The sequence below is a fragment of the Lepidothrix coronata genome, unplaced genomic scaffold (assembly GCF_001604755.1).
Source record: "Lepidothrix coronata isolate B3197 unplaced genomic scaffold, Lepidothrix_coronata-1.0 Scaffold11, whole genome shotgun sequence".
Taxonomy (NCBI): domain Eukaryota; kingdom Metazoa; phylum Chordata; class Aves; order Passeriformes; family Pipridae; genus Lepidothrix; species Lepidothrix coronata.
Window position 1 is genome coordinate 686,342 of NW_016690191.1, and position 19,866 is coordinate 706,207.

Genomic DNA, 19,866 nt, shown 5'->3' on the forward strand with positions numbered 1-19,866 from the left:
TTGACGCTAGAAATTAATTATTAAACAACACATATTTTACAGATCTGTGCAAATAAAACCTTATTTTTAATAATTAGGCATCAACTACTTCAAGGAAAACAACATATTATTATAATAATTAACATATTTTTATTTAGGAGTCCATGCTGCTTTAAATAGTCACATATTTCCAGAGTGCAAAGCTCATGTAACCTAATCTGTGTTTTCCTCAAATCCCCACAAGTCCATTTACTCAAAAACACCACGCTCCTGGATGGGTGCCTGGAGAACCAAACCTGGCCCGGCGTGCATATTTTTATCCGTGTTACTAAATTAGGAAAGCAGAGTGGACTAAGGTTATGCCAACTTGGAAAAAAAGAACAGGGTCTGCATCAGTTTGTGCTTTTGCTTTTAAAGTCACAACCATCATAAAAAAAAAAAAAATCTGAACTTCATTAAGTATCTAAGTGATCTCCCCTGATCAGAGACGGTAATAAAAGCAGAAGGGAAATCTGGGGGGAGCAGGCAAGAAACAAGGATCTGTTCCCCTCCATTTTGAAGGCTCTAAATCAAAATGTGGAACACAAGTTTAACAAAATGAGTTCGGACTACATATTTTCATGCCAGGGTCTAGAGTAGGAATAGAATTATTGGCATGCTGTGCCCATGATCAGTGGAAATCTACTGTGAAAAGGAGGGAGGGAAGAAGTCGTGTTTATATGCCCTTAATTAAGATTTATTGAAATCCCTTCTATTGAGCTCTATTCAGAATTACTAAGTTGGGCATTCAAGAAGTCTTTACCAGTGAAATGCTGGTATGAATAGTAAATACAGATATTGTACTTTACAGCAACATTAAAAAAGTGAGAGAAATGAATATGCAGCTTTCATGTCTGAAAGCTTCTCTTGCCCCCCAATCAGTAAAGCAAATTCCAAAGCTTTGCAATAATCACTCAACATTCCAAGGGTTACTGTATAAACAAAGCAGCAATCAACAATTATCATTTGATTTATAATTTTAATAACAATTGCACCTTTCTTGACACTACCACTGCAGTTACCTATGCATGAGAAAATTATCTAGGATTTATCTGGAAGTTATATATTTCAAAATTCATGCTCCTGGACTCTTCCAGCCTTCTGGAAGCTCAAGTTGTTTCAGTTACAAAGGCTCACTGATCTTACCGCCATTAATTTTCTATTAACTTGGAGGGTTATTCATTATGGAGAGATAATTATTAATTTCCTAATAATGGGTGGAGAGACTCAATCCTCCCCAATATTAAACATGATCAGTCTCAAAAAGGTGTGGTCTTAACAAATGGAATGGGAACACCCAGGTTCTATTTCTGGCTAACACTGACTCCTGCTGTGGCCTGGAGCAAATCACTGCTGTTAAAAACACTTTTTTCCACTCTGTAAAATGAGGATAACACTCCCTTATCAGCTTCACAGGATCTTTCTCAAATGCTTTGAAGATGAAGTTTTATAAGCCTACAAATGTATTTTAATGAGTCTTGAACTGACTGTATTTCTAAAACAATTTGCCTTAAAAAGGGAAAGGATTTGAGGAGAAACCCAAGGAAGAGTCCATGTGCTGTTACCCCCCTGGCATTGCTGAAGTTTACACTCTAAAACACCAAAGGCAGGAGAAGATATTTTCCTTCAGACTCTACCTAAAGGAGGCAAAATGGCAACAAGTGGATAGAAGATGCAGAATTCTCAGGGAACAGCACAGGAGTTGGAATGGAAGCCCCACATTCCCTCAGGGAGCACTCGCTGAACCTGCCTTTGTCTCTCAGAGCTGAACCCCCTTCGGCAGTTGCTGCTGCCCCCCCCCCAGCAGAACCATTCAAGAACCACCACCCCACACTTTACATCAAAGTTCTACATAATTTGACCACTTTTGGTTTTTTGGCTTGATCAATGCACTCAACTCTTGTTTTTCAAAGCTCCCTGACAGCAAACACAAAGGGAACTTTGCTCCAGTCCATGTAAAGACAACTGCTGATTTTTTTCCCTGCCCTTCTTAAAGGGAATTTTGCCAAAAGATGGGCTGGGACCATAAACCATACCCTCTTCTTTAATTACTTAGCTTTTGCTCTTGACTTGGCAAAACATGAAGCTTTTCATTTTAGTAAATCTATAATTAACTCCAGCATGTGCTGAGTAAACATAACCTCATTTTTAATTAAATCTCAGAACAAGATGCTACAACTTGCCATTTCTAAGGAGAAGTACCTCTCGAGTAATGTGCAATAAAAAAAAATCTAATCCTCGTCAAATAAGAAACTTAAGTTCAAATTTGAGCATAACCCACCCCCTTTCAAGCCATCTGTTCTCCAAACGTGCACTCACCAACTACAAGACCAAAATGTGAACCTGAGGAGCCCCCTCTGCACATCAAAAGTTTCCAAGTCAAACCAAATCTAAACAGTAACACAGCAAAACTGAGATAACCTTGGCTCTGGGAGTCCTCAAGAATAATTTTTATAGTACATCTCACTGGATTTTTTTCTTTTTTCTATGCAAATGATGCCACAGTTCTCACACAAAGAGAAAATAAATATCATTTCTCAAGAATGAAAGGAGATGAAATATCATATGCATTATAAACATCAGAAACAAAGGGGAGCTTTCTAATTAATCATTCGTGAGAAGATTCAGAAAATTTACTTCTGACAGCACATTCATATAGGATAACTACAATTCTAAATTAAAATGAAACATCAGTTCACTGAATAAAACGAGAAATCTCTAAAAAAAGTTAAGCTACTGTGAAAACACAATGTCAACTCTAAGTCAAGCTTATACATGAACTAATGAAATAATATGAAGTAACCATCTTTTGTTTATGCTGATTTTTTTCAGTAAGGTCTCTGCTGTTACACATTTCCAAATGGCCCTCAACAATTTAGATTATTCGAGTGTTAAATAGTAGAAAACTTCACAAAGCTTGACTTCATGTTCAAGAATTACATATACCAGAGCCAAATAAACAAACCAAGAGACTGTTAAAGACAGAAGCTACAAGATTTACAAAAAAAAAATGTGCATTTAAATGACAACAAGTCCTCAGGAGAACTTTGTAACGTTAAATCTCATATTACTTCTCTGCAACTCTTTTAATCAGCTCTCCTTTGAAAGGCAGAACCTCTCAGGGACTGTGATTACCAGAGAATCTTAGACACTGATGACTCTCCATTAGGCAGAAGCTGGTCCACTCATTAAAGTATATTCAAATCATGACATTAAGAGAATTTTACACGGCATTTTCTTCCCCAGCTATTTTATGTTATATTTCAATTTCAACACGCTTGTTCTGGACAAATTTTTCCCTTTAGTTCTCCTCAATTCAGCTGAGTCATCTGTCAGCAGCTCCCACAAGCACTGAGGCTGCTGATGGAAGCCCCAAGTTTTAAACTCAGAGCCCTGAGGCCAAAGCACAGGATCTTACCCAGGGTGACACCACTGCAAGTGTTTGCTGAGCACAAAGGAAGGATCAGCATTTACACCACACAGACAGGGCTTTCTCACCTCCAAGGGACACAATTCCCTGCGGCACCTAATCCCAGATTTCCCCTCATCAGTCCTGTATTCCCTGATTTCTTCAGGAAACTAAAATTTATGGATTCACACTGGCTGCATGGATTTGTATCGTCCTCCCCCTTAAAATCACTTTTTAAAACTCGTTGGACAATCGTGACCAAAGCCTGACAAAAGCAGAGTGCTCTCTGTTATGAAACTCTCACAAGTTTTGTGGAAACAGGGACTTAAGAGACTAAAATCTTGCCTATCACATGGAAGTTAAACCACAGCCCCACCTCTACCAGAGCCTGAACAATGTCCACAATCAGACCAGAGGCTTAAATCTAGATCTTAAATGCTACTCCTTCAATTATTTTAAAATTTGGTTTCTACAAGGCAAATCTTAAATACTAATGAATGGATGTTAAGAGCACAACTGTGGAATAAAACAATTAAAAATGGATAATGAATCAACATATGCTATTAATTGCATTGTTTCTTGCAGCTCTTAATCACAATTAAAGGAAGACACAACAGAGTATCATTCTTAAAAATTAAAATGCAATACAACAGTGGGAGTGTTCCAACATTTAATGACAAACATTTACCATCCAACTGTTCTGCAGTTGTGCTGAAGACATTTTTAGCAATTGGTTTAGGATGTTACTAAGAGTATCCCCCTAGATATCCATGGAATTTCTAAAAAACTGAGGGTATTTGTAAGACCAGACAATGGGCATGGAGATCCAACAGGAATGACAGGGCAACCACCCTAAAATAACTTCCATAAATGAGTGTCATTTAAACCCCAAAGCTATTTTTAGTGCACATCTTTACATTCCACACAAGCTGCACTAGTAGAAGCTAAATTATATCTTAAATGGTTACTTATTATAAATTAAGAGCCATTAGGAGCTGTCTTTCCCTAGGAATGCATTGCAATGCAGGATCTGTAAGGAAAGCAGTGAACACACAGTGAAATGATGCACTGCAGTGAAATCCCATCCCACCCCAGTTAATCCTGTTAACTTTGCCAGCTCTCCTGACAGAACATTATTTAATACTATTATGAAGATTCATGCTACCAGTATAATTAAGGATAAAACAATTCATCATAACTTACCATCTTGCTCTACTTTTTCAATTGTTGAACATATGTGTTACTTTGAAACTCAGAATTTATTTTTTAAACAAAGTCTTTGAAATCTTTGCAATTCCACAAACAACAACTGTGAAAACATGCTTGGAAGCCCTCTTTGGGAATTGTTATGTTTAGGAAACACTCAATGCAGCAGATTAACTCTCCAGAGGGCAAACTATTCAGTGTAAGTGAAAGGCTAATCCTGCTCAGGCTGGTGGCACTGGAGCTGTGTGACATCCAGTCACAGTGACAGTGACAGGATTAGTTCTGACAGCAGCTCTGGCACATGGGACTCCCCCAGCAAACACAGAGGCACCACTGGCTCCTCCAACTCAACACTTGTATTACTCCTAAGCATGCAAATTTTCCATGCACACAAAACCAAACGCACTTAGGGACAATGCCCAGCACCAAATTTTGTACAGACTTCAGGAGAAATAAAATGCAGCAAAGCCTCAGCTGATACCAGTTCCTAATCAAATGTGGTAGACTCCAAATCAGCTCTTCAGTAATGTAAATTATCTTTTTGAAAGTCTTTTTTGGAACCTTTTTAAGTTAATGTGTGAAGTTTTGCAGCAAATGTGTCACTTTCTCTTTGAACAAGTCTTTCTTTCATGGTACAGCACCATAAGGTAAATTATCTTTGAGGAACATAAAGCACACTCAAGTCACTCCTTTCTTTTGAATGTAGGACATCTGAAAATTGATGGAAATTTTATTGGCCTTGGGTCATAATGTTTAACAGGTTTATCTAATTTCATTCCAGAGCATTTACATAGTCATATACATTTTTTTCTTTCTGATCATAAACATTCTTTTGACTTTTCCAGGCTTAATAAGAGAAGTCAAAGAAAGGACAGTGAGATTTCTGCACCCAAAACTTCAAGGAGCATTTGCAATATATTTCTTGAGAATAAACAACATGAACTTACAAACACATGAAGGTCACATTGAGAAGTTAGTTAAAATCAGAGCCAAAAGCTAATCCTGTTAGATTAAGTTAGACCAGGCTTTTGAAATCATAGCCTTAGATTTTTATCATCTCTGAAGAGGAGAAAATGCAAATACACCAGAGAAAAACTAAAAAATAAAATTTAAAAATATTTGAGAATCACCATCATCTTATCTGAAAATATATAAGGTTGATGGAAGATAATGTTACATCTGCTTATCAAAGGATTTAGAAGGCAAAAAAAAAAATCATTCAAAATCTGCCCATGGCCAACTTTTTCTGACTTTGTGTCACATTTACTTTGAATAAATTTTGCTTTTGTACTATAAACTAGCAAGACAAACATTTGTTATCTACTGTCACAATGAGATAGAAGTGCCACAGGCAAACCTACCAGACATGTGTCTTTTTAGAAAATACGAGAGCAGGGCTGTTGGGCGAAAAGAAAGGAAGGAAGGACTGGAATGCTGTATATTGTGGAAAATTGGAAGAAACATCATTTTATCATAATGACAGTTGTCATTGGCATTTTGTGTCTTCTCAGGGAAGTTCAATATTTTCTTGATACGATGGCAAAGGCTGTTAAATAAATACGTTTTCCCCACTTCAGCAGCATTTTCCAGGACTCTACAAGTACAGAGAGCACATTTACAGTGTCCATCCCTGCCCAGGCCTTCAGTGCAAGTCCTACCAACTGTAAAGTGCTAACACACCCAGAGCACTTGGCCAATGAAGCTGAAATGACTTCGTCACTGCTGTGACCCCTCTCACATCACTCACCTGCAGGCAAATACTTCAGCTGGTTGTTGGCCAGGCGGAGGTGCCGCAGGGACCTGAGGCGCCCGATCTCCGGACACACGATTTCCAGGGCATTGTCACTGAGGTCCAGAAACTGCAGTTTAACCAGGGAGCCAATGGCTTGTGAGAGAACACATTAAAACATGATTGTGACCCAGAAGAAACGTTAAAACCCTAACAGGGCTGTGAGAGGATAAGAAGCCACAGTACCCTATGTCTGAGCACAGTGAGAGGTGTTAAAAGTCGGTCTCACAACCGAACGACATCAATTGTGGAAATGTTCATCTTGCTAACAAACAGTTCTGCTGGCAGTGAGACAGGGGGTAACAAATACAGAACACTTTCTAGATTTTCCTCAGACAATTCTGCTCTGAAATAACTTTCCCCACTCCTCTGCTCTGAGTCTGTGCAATTTATATACCCAGAGTTTAATTTCCTCTACTTGGGCACATAACTCTGCAGTTACTAAGAAAAACTACCACAAGTTCTTGCTCCTTTAGGTTTCAAATCTGTCACGATCTAAACCAGCAGAGCATTGTGTGGTAACTGCCTGAAAGCAGCAGACACTCTGGATTTCTGTTCTGCAGATGAGTGCCATTTAGCCTTTTCACTTTCTGCAATTAGAAGGGGAGCAAACAGCATTTAGGTGCATTTGAGGATCATTTAAAGATTTTAACATAGCAGTAACAAGGATATTATCGACTAAGAGCTATGCTGGTATATTTTGTATGAAAATCTTTAAAGTTTTATGGGAAAATAAAGGAAAAATAGGCCCCTTCAAAGAAGAAAAATGAATATTTTATGATTGCTGCCACTTATCGTGAGCTGGTAGATTACTTACCTTCAGGTACAACAACTATGTTATTTGAATGGAGGTACCTGGGGGGGGGAGAAAAAAGCAGAGGACACCACCTGTTACCCTCGAGGACTTTTGCTGCATAATCAGTTTGCAAAATATCCAATTTCAGATTGAAAGAACCCCCTCAAAGCCATTCCTCCCTATTAGCACAAAAGCTGTGGAAACTGTATAAAATGGCAATGGACAGGTACTTAAGACTCACTCAGACTATTCAATGATTAACATAAAGGAAAATTACATACAATTATGTAAAACAAACCACTCACAGTTACAGTAATAATGGGCTTCAGTTTGAGAGTCACAAGAGGAAAACAAAATGGAAAGAGAATAAACCAGACAGAAGAGCCAGAGTGAACCACACTTGATCACCAGGTTATTTGGTGCTAAATGCCAGCCAAGAAAAGGAAAAAGCCCACACCCACCCAAATTACACAATTACAAACACTCTCCCTGCACATGAACTCTCTCACCTTTAAAGACTGAAGAAACAAGCACATTATATACTCACTGCAAGGGAGTTTTTCAAACTTAAAGTACATTTTTCAACAGAAAACCCCAATCTGACACATGGATATTTATGTAGTTACAGAGGGTGGCCAGATCTCTGACTAAGAATATTCAGCACCCTCTGATGGAGCACTTCCAGTACTACTGGTAGCACAAAACCTCATCTTAGATTTTACACGTGTCAGTCTTTAATCATCACTGCTGCAAATAAACAATTGGATCTCGCAGAAAACAACAGTACCAAAATTGTCCAATATTGATATTGAATTGTAAGGGAATACTGAGCACTCCATGTCCAATTGCTTAGGCACACATGGAATTATTTGCACAGTGTAATTTTTTTTCCACTCTATTCCACAAGCATTTCCTAAAGCAGGAGCTTGTCTTTTCAGGGATACAGAGACAGAACAAGAAAAACGACATATGAACATTTCAACTGCATTGAGCATCTGAACCTTCTCTCTTTCTTTAAAAATTGCAGATATTTGCTAACAATTTAACAAGCACAAGAATAGCAGATATGCTTGTAGAAATGCTGAGATATAACCTGGGGATGAGAATTCTCCTACTGATTTTAGCTGCAGCTCCTGAAAATATTTGTGAACTATTTCACTCAACCTAAAAAAGTACATATTATGAGGATCTACAGCTGGTATTCCAGCATGAGGGACAAAGAAACACAGTGAAATTACTAAGGATGTAACTTTTAGGAAAATAAAAATCGGTTAAGTTTGTCTTTCAAAATTCAAAGCTACTGTAACAAATTATTCTTTATAAATAAATCTTTATCTTGTGGTCTCTGTCAACAAAACATCTCTTATTGTCTGATCAAAAATTGACTTGTCCAATTAGAGCTACACAAACCACAGGCCCACTGCAGCTCTCTCTGGACCACCAGAGTGTGTGGGGTAGTGGTGGTGCAACTGAGCTCTCTGAACACCAAATAATTAGGTTTGACTCCTACAAATCAGTGTTTGTAAGAAATTATTTTTAGCTGTAGTTTAGATGGGTTTTCCTAAAGGCACCATCAACTGACACTGAGATTTCCTGATGCCCTGTGGCAAATCGTTATATCAAATACAACAATATTTATTTTACTGCTTGAGAGCATAAACACACTCTCAAGACTGGGGCATGATGAGGCAGGACTGGCTCTTAAGCAAGTTGGAGGCTGCAGTGACCTACAAACCAGCTCCATTACTCTGTGGCCACGTGCAGCAGGAAGGTGGGGCTTCAGGGCCACATGAAGATGACAAGATCAGACAGCTGAGGGCATTCGACTCCTCACAGAAACACCTCCTGTTTGGAGCTTGCCATTAAACAAACACGATCAATGCTCCAGCAGTTCCACAGCTGAAACTGAGCCAAAGGAGTCAAAAGGGGAAAAGAGGACGTTCTTTTTAACCCCCCACTGCCAACCCTGTCACACAGGGAAATCACAACCTTGTAAAAAGGAGAGGGAAGAAAACATTGTCTCAGGGGCTCACAAATTAATTGTCAAAATAATACGGTTCGTGGGACATCCATTTTTTGGACATGACTGGATAAACTGCTCTGCCTACAGCAATCATCATTCCATAGTTCCTTCCCCGACATGCTCATCCCTGCTCCTATTTGACAATCTGGGACTTGGATCCAAAAAAACTTATTACTACAATCAGCAAGACTGAGATCATAAAACCCCTGGGAGCTGGGGTGGGAAGGAGCAACTAGGGATGGGCTGGAGGCAGTAACCTGTTCCTCTGGCTCTGTCACAGCCCTCTGACCACTGCACTGGGAGGTTCCAGTGTGACAACAGGATTTATTCCCTCAGCAGTACAGACATTTGTATAAAGGTTCTTGTTATACAATAAACAAGAAGTTAAAAAAAATTTCAAAAAGGACTTGTACCTCCTAAAATGACCCTTTCTTGCCCTTCAAGAAAACCCTTCACACTTTAGATGCAGCTTATGTGCAATTAATACATTCTAGATTTTAACATAGGATGGATCAGCATAATAAAAATATATTAGAAGTCCTACATAAACTCACAATTCCACGAGGTTTGGAAGCTTCTGTGCAAGGTTTTCTGGCTGAAAGAGAGTTAGAGATTTTTTTAGGTTTCAAAACAAGGAACAAGACACACATATTGTGTACCCAGGTCATTTTAATAACCACACTAAAACATGTCAGCAGGAAAAATGGCAACAAGGAGCCTCTATCCAACACCCTGTTTCCACACCCCCAAACATTCTCCATCAGGGCAATCTGGGTTGTGTCAAGGGTGAGCAATTCACTACTGAAACAAAGCTGCAGTCTAGAGGTGACATTAATATGGTCCCCAACAAAATGGGAGTCAGATTTCTGAGGCTGCAAAGATGGATTACCAAAATCTTACTTTTGAAAATATATTCAAATAAATGAGTTAGCTGAAGGCAAGAGACTGCTAAGAAGCTGCAGCCTTTACAGACTTAAAGCAGAACAAGAACTACACAAGATGTGTAACCATAATGTGCATTTTATAATGCTGCTAAACTGGGAAATGACCTACAATCTTTGTGTAGCTTTAATCAATTACCACCAAGCCAGCACTGCTGAATCCATCAATCTAGATTTCCATATTTCCATATTAACATGCATATCATTCTCTAACTGCTAACTGGCAGTAATTCTTTGCCTTGATGGCATTTACAACCATGAACACTTATCACAAAATTGACTTCACAAGTTTCAGATGTCATGTTGGTAACTGTACTCAAAATTATTCAAGGGTAAGACAGTTTTATTGCTTAAGAAACCTACTTTAAACACAGATATGTTTTATTGAAAATGAGGTTTTTCAATACAGATAATACGCAGAAACGAATGGGTTTTAAAAGAAGCTCAACCACATGATCCCTTTCCTGATAAAATTAGCAATTTTCATGTGAATTAACGTGACACCTCAAATAGGTGTATTATTATCCAAAATACAGAACTTCGTGTTCATAACTTGATTTGCTCCCCTGAAACAGTAATGTAATGACATTCTCACGCAGCAAACGACCACATTGTGGGTGTTCGTTAAACTCGGGAGCAGCAAATGACGGGCCAGGTGAAGAACTCAAGGGTGACGTCAAGAAGTGACTGAGGTGACGTCACGACCCGGCCCCGGGGCTGTCCCTGAGCCGGCGCCGCCACCTCGCGGCAGCTCCGCCACAGCGCACGTGCCTGCCCGGCACCGGGTTTGTGTGGGCAGAGAGAAAACCTGACACTGGGGAAACCGGCAAAGGCTGCGGCTCAAGCGCAAGAATTCAAGCTTTAATTGCAAAAATGAGGAGGAAGTGTGGAAAAAACCCAAACTCGCTTTCCTTCTTTACCGCACTAAGGGTGCCAACCAGAACCACAAACTACTGTCACTGCTGCTCTGGCAGAACGGGACAGCACTGCGTGTTCTGAGTCAATAAATTAAGAGCAACTGTTCTTTGATATGGCCACATCCTGCCTCTGACAGGGCCATCAAGGCAAACACCTATTTCCTTTTAATAAATGAGGAAATTGGGTACTGGAAGGCTCATGTTATCAGTCAGTATTAACTGAGAAGGGGGAAGACCTGACCCTGGGATACAGGTGTGCTTTATGGCTTCTTGATCCATTCATTATGTCACAGCCCTCCATCATTTCCATCTTGCCAATGAAGACAAAAATGAAATTATTCTTAGGCAAGGTAAATTCTGTCAGTGTAACCACTCCAGACACTTTCACAGGACTCATCTGTCAAGGACAGGAGTCATTTCAGAGGAGCAAAGAACAAAAGCTGAGTTAGTCAAGTATTTTCAGAATTATGAAGGAATGAACTGCTGGGACAGAAGTATCACTTAACTTTAAAGAAACATGGTGCAGGATTAGCTTTGGTGATTGCTAATAATCCTCATACAATTTAAAATGTTTATTGATGAGCTAATGCTCATCACCTTGCATGGAATCAGATGAGTAAGGAAGAGACCTCTTTCTTCACTAACTTGTTTGTTTTCAACTATTCTCAGGTGAGATTTCTGCCCCACCCCACCCAATGTACATAACTACTACTTTACTAACTTGAGAGCATTACTTGGGGAAATAAACCAAACTCATGAAAATACTGCTTTGTGAAAATACTTATGACTTCTGCTCTCCCCCACTCCTCAGATTTTCTCCCTCTCTGTGTTCTCTTTTTGCCAGAGGAATTAACCTCAATCAACCCTCACTCACAGGGCACATTCCCTGAACTCCCCCACTGCTGCTCTCCAGGTTCTCTCCAAGTCACCCAGGCTGATCTCAAGTATGAAACTTTCCACTCCAGCTTATCCTTTAACAGTATCCAGTAATTAATTCCTTCTGCCTTTAATGGAGATTGTGAAACTTTCCACGTTCCAAAAAGACATCTGCCTTTTTTTGTAACATGCTGCTGACTCAATCTATTTTGGTCCACTACAACTTCCAACATCTCTTCTGCTGAACAGATGCTCAGTGAATGAGACCCAATTTTAATTGCCTTGTTCCAACTATAGTGCTGAGCACTTGAATGAGATTCCAACAAGTCACATTATGAGCAAGTTATTCTGATTGTTGTCAATCTAATCATGCTCTACTTCACTCTGTTTGAAGTCATTTTGTCTAAGTATGATCTGCATTTCTTTCACTTCTTTATCCAGGCCTTAACACGGATATACAGAAAACTGAGATGCAAAATTCTCCTTATTGTTCCATCTTTTGAGCAGTGCAAACTTGATGAACCTTCCACCACTAAATAATCACTGAATGGCACAGAGTGTCAAGGCAGAACTGTTTACAGTCTGACTTTATAGCAGCTTTAATTGGTAACCATGAACCCTCTCCTCCCATTACAATTAATATACATTAATAAATTATTGCTCAAAACCAGAGCACTAAAATAATTCTCCACAGCACATGCCAACCTAAGTGACTCATTCAATATGAAGAAAAGGCATAAAATCTTTAGAATCCTTTCAGTTTTTGGGCCATTAACTGAAACCTTTATTGAGGATTTCTCATGTATCATTGTCAAAGCTTTAGACATCACTCCTTAAAATGGAGTAGTGGATTTTATCTAGGAAACACTGAAAAACACATAATTTGAGTGATTTTTTTGGTCAGGCTCTCCAGTACCTCCACCCTGGCTATTATTTTACCTCTAATACCCTGGAAGAGCCCAAGAAAAAACAAACAAAAAACAACAACAAAACGAAGCCTTGAAGACTTGACCCTGTTGACAGTGGCAAGTTTTGACTCTGTTCTCTACAGTCTTATCAGCTCAGAACACCTCACACAGTTATGGAACTGCCCCACACTGAATTCTGAGGTCACAACATTCACTCAGGGTGAGAATTCCTTCAGTTCAGGGAAAAACACTGAAACAGGAAGAAATCACAAAGGGAAATTCCCACAACCCTGACATGAACTGTGTTCTATCAATAGCAGCCCACAGATACAAGTTTTTACTGGCACTTTGCTTGGAATTAGACCCTGGCACTGATAATGCCTTTGGAATTAGGCACAAACCAAGGGAAAAGCTGTACAGCCTAATGAAGGAATGCAGACTAGACTACCTAGTACCACTTAACAGGAGAAAGACCTGACCACTGAGTGAGTAAAATTTATAGCAGTTAAAAAACCCCCAACAGAACAACCAGCCTGACAAGAAAACCCCCAGCAGATCTTCAGAGCTTCAACAGGGTAACAATAAAGATCCTAAACATTCATTTATTATTCTCTACATTACCTATGCAAGTTCAATCATGACACAACCCAATACTCATCTCTCACAGTTATGACATCATTCAGGGGCAGATTTTCTCTAAGACTTTTTTTTAAATTATCTTGTTTTCTCTGTTCCAAAACCCAGAATTCCTAAACACACAGACAATAAACATTGCAATAAAGAGGTTGTCGTTACCAATGTGGTCAGGGAATTTCTTTTCATGTAAAGTCTCTCCAAGTACTGCAGCCCCTCATCCTTCAGTAGCTCCAGAGGGAAGTGATGGAGATTTCGGTAATTTAAGAACAAGTTCTTGTGCCTTTCCAGCTTTGCCTCAGAGATTGTTTTACACAGTTCTGATGCCATGACTAAGCACCACATCTAGTGCATCTCATCTTCTGAAAGCAGACCCATTTCTAGGAGACAAAAAGAGAAAAAACCCAACTTTATCAAGGTGTGTGCCATGCATTCTTTTGCAGGAAGAGTTACTCATTACCTCATAATTTGTTGTTCCAGTTAATACACAAAGTACCCAGAACACCCACACCATAAGTCTTTGACTGTTTTCTGGATCAAGTTTTAGTGTGGTATAGGACTTGAAATAAAATCTTTAGTCCTATATAATGCTTTCTTTTTCATCCATGGTCAATGGACCTTTCAGATAATTTTGTCAAAGTTGCCACCACAAAGGAAAAAAAAAAAGCAACCTCTCTTAACCATTACTGATGTCCTACATCTGTTTTGTTACATGTGCTAAAAAAAGAACACACAGATAAGAAAAATGCACAATTAACAGAGGACTTCTTAGTCCCAGATGACTAAAATTCACTGTTATGTATCTTTTAAGCCAGAAGGACAAAAGGCAATTGAAGTTTGTTAAGCTTGCCCATACAAAACTACTGGAAGAGTTTACTGGTTGGAAAAGATATTGGGGATGAAGAGCCACTAAAGCCATTTTAAAATAATAAACTAATACATGAGAAACCTGAAACTTACAGCGAGAAAATTTAGGAAGAGCAAGATTTGACAGATTTTCATCTCTTTACTAAAAATAAACCCAGAAAGAACAAAGAGTCAAGCTTTAACTGACAATTTCAAAACCACAAAGCAAAAGCAGGAAGACAAATTAAAAATTAACTTGTATCTCAAACCTGACTTTATTCAGCTCGTTTTTCACGTACAACCAAAATTCTAGTTGTGGTTATGTTGTGGAGATTTAGATAACAGCAGCAATGCTGCATCTTTTCAACTGTCTCAGAACATAATAAATCCAGACTATTTATTAATTTAAAGTTACCAATTTGCTACAGACTCGTGCATATAAATTAATTACCATTAATGAAAGGCAAAGATTTGTAACTGCTTTCCACCAAAAACATTCTCTTAGTTTATTTTCTCACTGAAGGAGTTTTCTAACCACAACAGATATTGGAAGTGAAGGTCCTGAATCAAGAATTCCATCTGATTACAATAATTGTAAACAAAACTCCAGCTGAAGACCCACAACCCGACCATCCCTGTAAATCAAACTGCTTTTCAGTTTCAGTAATTCCCTTGATTTGCTGATAAGCAGCTCTTACAGGTGACCTGTGTCCTTCTGGAAGAATATAGCATTTGGTTTTGGTTGTTTTAAGAGTTTAACAGTTCCTTTCCTTGGCTATCTTAGGGGACAGGGCACATGCTCTGGCACTGGCAAGACTAAAGCTCTCTTAGCTCAGAAGATCAAGGAAATTAAGCCATCACAATTCCCAACTCCACTTCTGTGATCAGCATTAAAACAGTTCAAGGAAAAGCATCAAAACCTTCAAGGTGCATAATCTGAGTATTTAGTATTTGTGCATTAACTGCTACAATATAAGAAACAGTAAAGGAAAGCTCATCTTTACCTGCATTTATTTTTTTAATGAAAAGCTGTGAAGTCACAAAACACACACACAAATACCCAACAGGCTTCCACTTTGTCCAGAGATGCTTTTTAGGTGTTCGGCACTTGTGGGCTTCTCTCCAGAGTTGTGACTACACATAAAAGCTGCACATTTAGCCATGGGACACACGGACACACAACCCCACGGATGCAAAGTCCAGTCACAACCTGCTCCGCTTTGGCTCTGACTTCAAAGCAAACCCCTCCTACTCCCTTCCGCCTCCAGCCGAACTTTTTGTCAAAAATCTTCTTCCAGGGATGAGACACAGCCTTGGCAAAGAGGAACAGCCACAACCACGGCCTTTAAGGGGAGTAAAAGGGAAGGATGAAAGCTGATAACAGCCAGGGATGGCCCTGTCAGGAGTGGGGACACTCAGGGGAGGAAAGGGCGGAGGAGGAGGGGGCACGGGAAGAAACGGGAGCACGGGAGGGAGAAAGGGGGAAAAGGAGGGGAGAGAGAGGGAAAACAGGGCGAGAGAAGGGGCAAAAGGGGGAGAGGGGGCGGGGGGGGAGCAATGGGGAAGAGAAGGGAGGAACTGGGGAAAAAGGGGGCATTGGAGAAGAGATGGGAGAGAGAGGGGGGGGAGCAGGGGGGAACAGGGGAGAGAGGGGAAGAGAGGGGGGGAAAGGGAGGGAGAGAGAGGAGAACAGGGAAGAGAGAGGAGGGCACGGGGGGCCAGGGGGAACTGGGGCCAGGGGGAGAGAGGGGGAAAGAGGGACAGGGGGAACGGGGGCCAGGGCGGCCATGGAGCTCCCCCTCACGGAGAGGCGCCGTGCCCGCGCGGACCGGCGGGCAGAGAGCAGGGGCAGAGCACCGGAGACACCCACACACATCACCACCACCGCCGCCAGGACCCAATCACCTTGCTCCTGTCCCCGTCCCTCCCTCCTGCCCCGGTCCTCCCTCACTCACCGGGGCCGCAGCGGGAGCGGCGCCGCCGCCGACCCAGGGACCCGGGGGGGGGAGGAGGGGGGCCGGGCCGGGCCGCGCGAGACCGCGGCCGCCGCGCGCCTCTCGCGAGACGCCCCGCCGCGGCCGCCGGCCAATCGCAAGTCCTCCCCGTTTCCCGCCTCATCGCCGCCGGCCAATGGGAGCGCGGCGCCCCCGCAGCGCCTCGCCCGCCTCAGGAGGTGGGATGAGGGGGGGTGCGGGTGATCCCGGTATTCCCGGTATTCCCGGTGTCCCGGTGTCCCCTTCCCTCTCTATGAGGGAATCGCAGAATCAGCTAGATCGGAAAAGACCTCTGAGATCATCGAGACCAACCTATGACCCAACACCACCTTGTCACCCAGACCATGGCACTCACTGCCTCATCCAGTCTGTTCTTAAAACACCTCCAGGGACGGTGATTCCACCGCCTCCCTGGGCAGCCCATTCCAATGTCTGATTACTCTCTCTGTAAAGAACTTCTTCCTAATGTCCAGCCTAAACCTCCCTTGGCAGAGCTTAAGACTGTCCCCTTGTCCTACTGCTGGTTGTCTGGGAGAAGAGACCAAGAGACCACCTGCACCTGGCTCCCCCCTCCTGTCAGGGAGTTGTGGAGAGTGAGAAGGTCTCCCCTGAGTCTCTTCCTCTCTAGGCTGAGCCCCCCCAGCTCCCTCAGCTGCTCCTCACAGCACTTGTGCTCCAGTCCCTTCCCCAGCCTCGTTGCCCTTCTCTGGACACGCTCCAGCAGCTCAATGTCCTTCCTGAACTGAGGGCCCAGAGCTGGGCACAGCCCTCGAAGTGTGGCCTCACCAGTGCTGAGTACAGGGGCAGAATCCCTTCCCTGGTTCTGCTGCCACACCATTCCTGATCCAGTGTGTCAGCTCCACTTGCCTCCCAACGTGTTCACACAGCCCCTGCTGCTGACCTGTCATCCCCGCTGTTGAAGGCAAACATCATTTCCCCATGGAAGTGGTGGTGGTCAGGGACCACCCTCCCTGCTGCCCATATTTCTGTGTTAACCAAGAATGCAGATTCTTAGAGAATCCTGCCTGCACCAAAAACCTCCCCGTCACAGCCATTTTAGTTGGCCTGTGGAAACATTTTGATTTTAGGTGTGTTCACATACACTAAAATAACCCAACACATAAATCCCATCCTAGGGAAAGGCTTGTGTTGTGACAGTACTCTGGTGACAGCAAATTCCCTCATGCTCTGGATATTTAACATCCCTGGGTGTTAAAAAGTTGTAGTTTGCTGAAGATTAGCCCTGCAGCTGCCTGAAAAAGGAATCCCAGGTACAGAAATCCTCTTTCTGGTTTCCACAGACTAATTAACATACACTTGTCCTAACAAGATTCGTATAACAGGTCTGCAGGGGAACCAAGATTAACACCTTGCAGAAGGCATTTCTTCTATATATTCAATAAACTTTCTCTTTAAATAAAGCAACACGCAAAAAAGCTTAAGATTTTTTTTCTTGGAGACTCATTTCTCTCTTTTTCAGTTCTAAATAAAGAATAGCAATCCTTAATGGCTCATTTGTCATTTTCTTGCACTTGAAAGGCAATAATTGATTGTGACAAGTATATTTGCTCCATCTTACTTGCCAGTTGCAGTCTTCTTGGAGTTGTTTTTTTTTCCAGAAAAATAGATTGGATTTTGGTTGAAATAATTTGAGATGAAATAATTTACCCTTCAAAATTCAACGTCCTCCATATTTATCATATCATACTGCACACATTATTTCTTACTGTGGTTGACAGTACTTGTCTGTGTTTCCCAGCTGGATGTTACATGCCAGGAAGTGGCCTGCTTGTATACCACCACGCTTTTAAAAACAGCAATTACATCACACTTCTTAATGTCACTTTGGTCTCGCGTTATAAATAGCTGAGAAATTAAAAGTTAAGCATATTTCAGACCAAAGTAGAAGCTGAATATGAGCATGGTTAGCAACACATTCCTCGGAGAGAATTCAGTGATGTGTCAAAGCAAATGTACTTCTCCAGGATATTGAATCATTGATCAGGACAGAAACTGTGCTTCTGTCTTCTACTGAAATGCTAACAGGAAAGATGAAGCTTTTTTCTTGGGAGACTTTGCTCCTAACAGAGCCAGGACACTTAATGTGTTTATTGACACATGTGTTGTAATGGTTTGGGGTTTTTCAGTTGGAGATTTTTTGAGACAGTAACAGGTAGGAGATAAGATTACTGCACTCTGGTATTTTTGAGAGCAAACCTTTGTCTGTCTGTTCTTTTCTGCTCACACCAACACACATCAAGTCATCTCGTGTCTTTCCCCCTGAAGCAATCACTCAGGATTCTCACTTTATTGTCTTCACATTCATTCTCAGTTTTCCCCCTTGATGATCTCTGAAAAGCACTGCTCTCTCGGGGCTGAAAGCTGATCTCCAAAGCTCTGATCCTGCCCAGCACAGGTGGACGGTCCTGCCTGTGGAGTCACAAGGCTAAAAATGATGAGCAGAGCAGGGGACATTGGAATCTGAGTGTTTGCCTCATGGTTGCCAAGGCATTCCCATCTAACCAGTCAGACTAGTGGGATCTCTTTGCTAGGTACATTTTACTGTTTCTTTACCCTAATTCAAGTCTTAGTTTTGTGCTTCTGAAAGCAAGGAACAAAGGGGTTTGCAATTTCCATCTTGCTCAGAAGGATGACTGATCTTATCTGTGCCTACATATAGAAACTAAAAAAACTTGTTTTGAAATGCCACTTTGAAGAAGTAAATCTATTTGAGTCGTTTGCATTTGTCAGTGACTTCAAGACCCACCATCATCCAGTGGTTTACTGGAACAAATCCAGTAATTGGATCAAATGGGCTCAGCTTCACTGGTGATCCCTTGTTTGTGCCAAAATCACACAAGCCAGATGAATGTAGTGTGAATAAAAAGAGATGATGTGTTATCAGAATTATTACACAAGGCAGCTCTTTGAGACCTAACAACTTTGGGAAGATGCAGTTGGAAATACCTTTATGCAAACATTTCCTCTTGTTTTGCCAAGTGAAACCTGAAGAAATTATTGTTATTGACGTTTCTGTGACAGGATTCCTGCTCTCAATGTCACAGACCGAGGAGATCCAAAGTATCTTACTGAGCTTTTGAGTTTGAGTTCTGAACACTCTGAGGTTCAGCCTCCCTTATAACCCTGGGTGAGTCTTTTCCACCCAGTGCTATGGACACCACTTATATTGAATCATGTGCATTAGACTTTGCAAGTTTAGAATATGATCCAAATATCCAGTGAGCAATTAAAGGTCAGGTTTTAGCAGCAGGAAGCTTTAGTGTGACTGATGCATGACAGGAAAAGAGTTTTTCTCCTTTAAGGTCAAATAATTAGTAAATATTTTTATTCTTTGCTCTTCAGTGTGTTAATTAGCAGTATGAGATGGGCTTTCTTGGGCTTCACTGTATTCTGAGAATCACAGTGAGGCAAAAAGCCATCAGTGAACACTAAGCTCATGCAGTTATACCTGGTACAGAGAGGTCCTGTGGGTTGGAGGAACCTTCCAGG

General features: G+C 41.2%; 1 protein-coding gene across 3 annotated transcripts in view; it reads right to left on the reverse strand.

Annotated features, from left to right (window-relative positions):
- The window catches only part of LRRC28 (leucine rich repeat containing 28), a 50,908-nt gene extending 34,521 nt beyond the window's left edge, over positions 1-16,387 (reverse strand). The window contains exons 1-6 of one of the 3 annotated variants that reach the window (XM_017805130.1): positions 16,318-16,377; positions 15,367-15,705; positions 13,679-13,896; positions 9,796-9,836; positions 7,240-7,277; positions 6,381-6,518 (exon numbers count right to left, since the gene is read on the reverse strand). In XM_017805130.1, coding sequence (XP_017660619.1) covers positions 6,381-6,518; positions 7,240-7,277; positions 9,796-9,836; positions 13,679-13,861 — 400 coding nt within the window. In that variant the 5' untranslated portion in view covers positions 13,862-13,896; positions 15,367-15,705; positions 16,318-16,377. Of the gene's footprint in view, positions 1-6,380; positions 6,519-7,239; positions 7,278-9,785; positions 9,837-13,678; positions 13,897-15,366; positions 15,706-16,317 lie in introns of those variants that run through there. The other 2 variants (XM_017805129.1, XM_017805131.1) reach the window with 2 other exon arrangements.
- Positions 16,388-19,866: the final 3,479 nt, after the last annotated feature.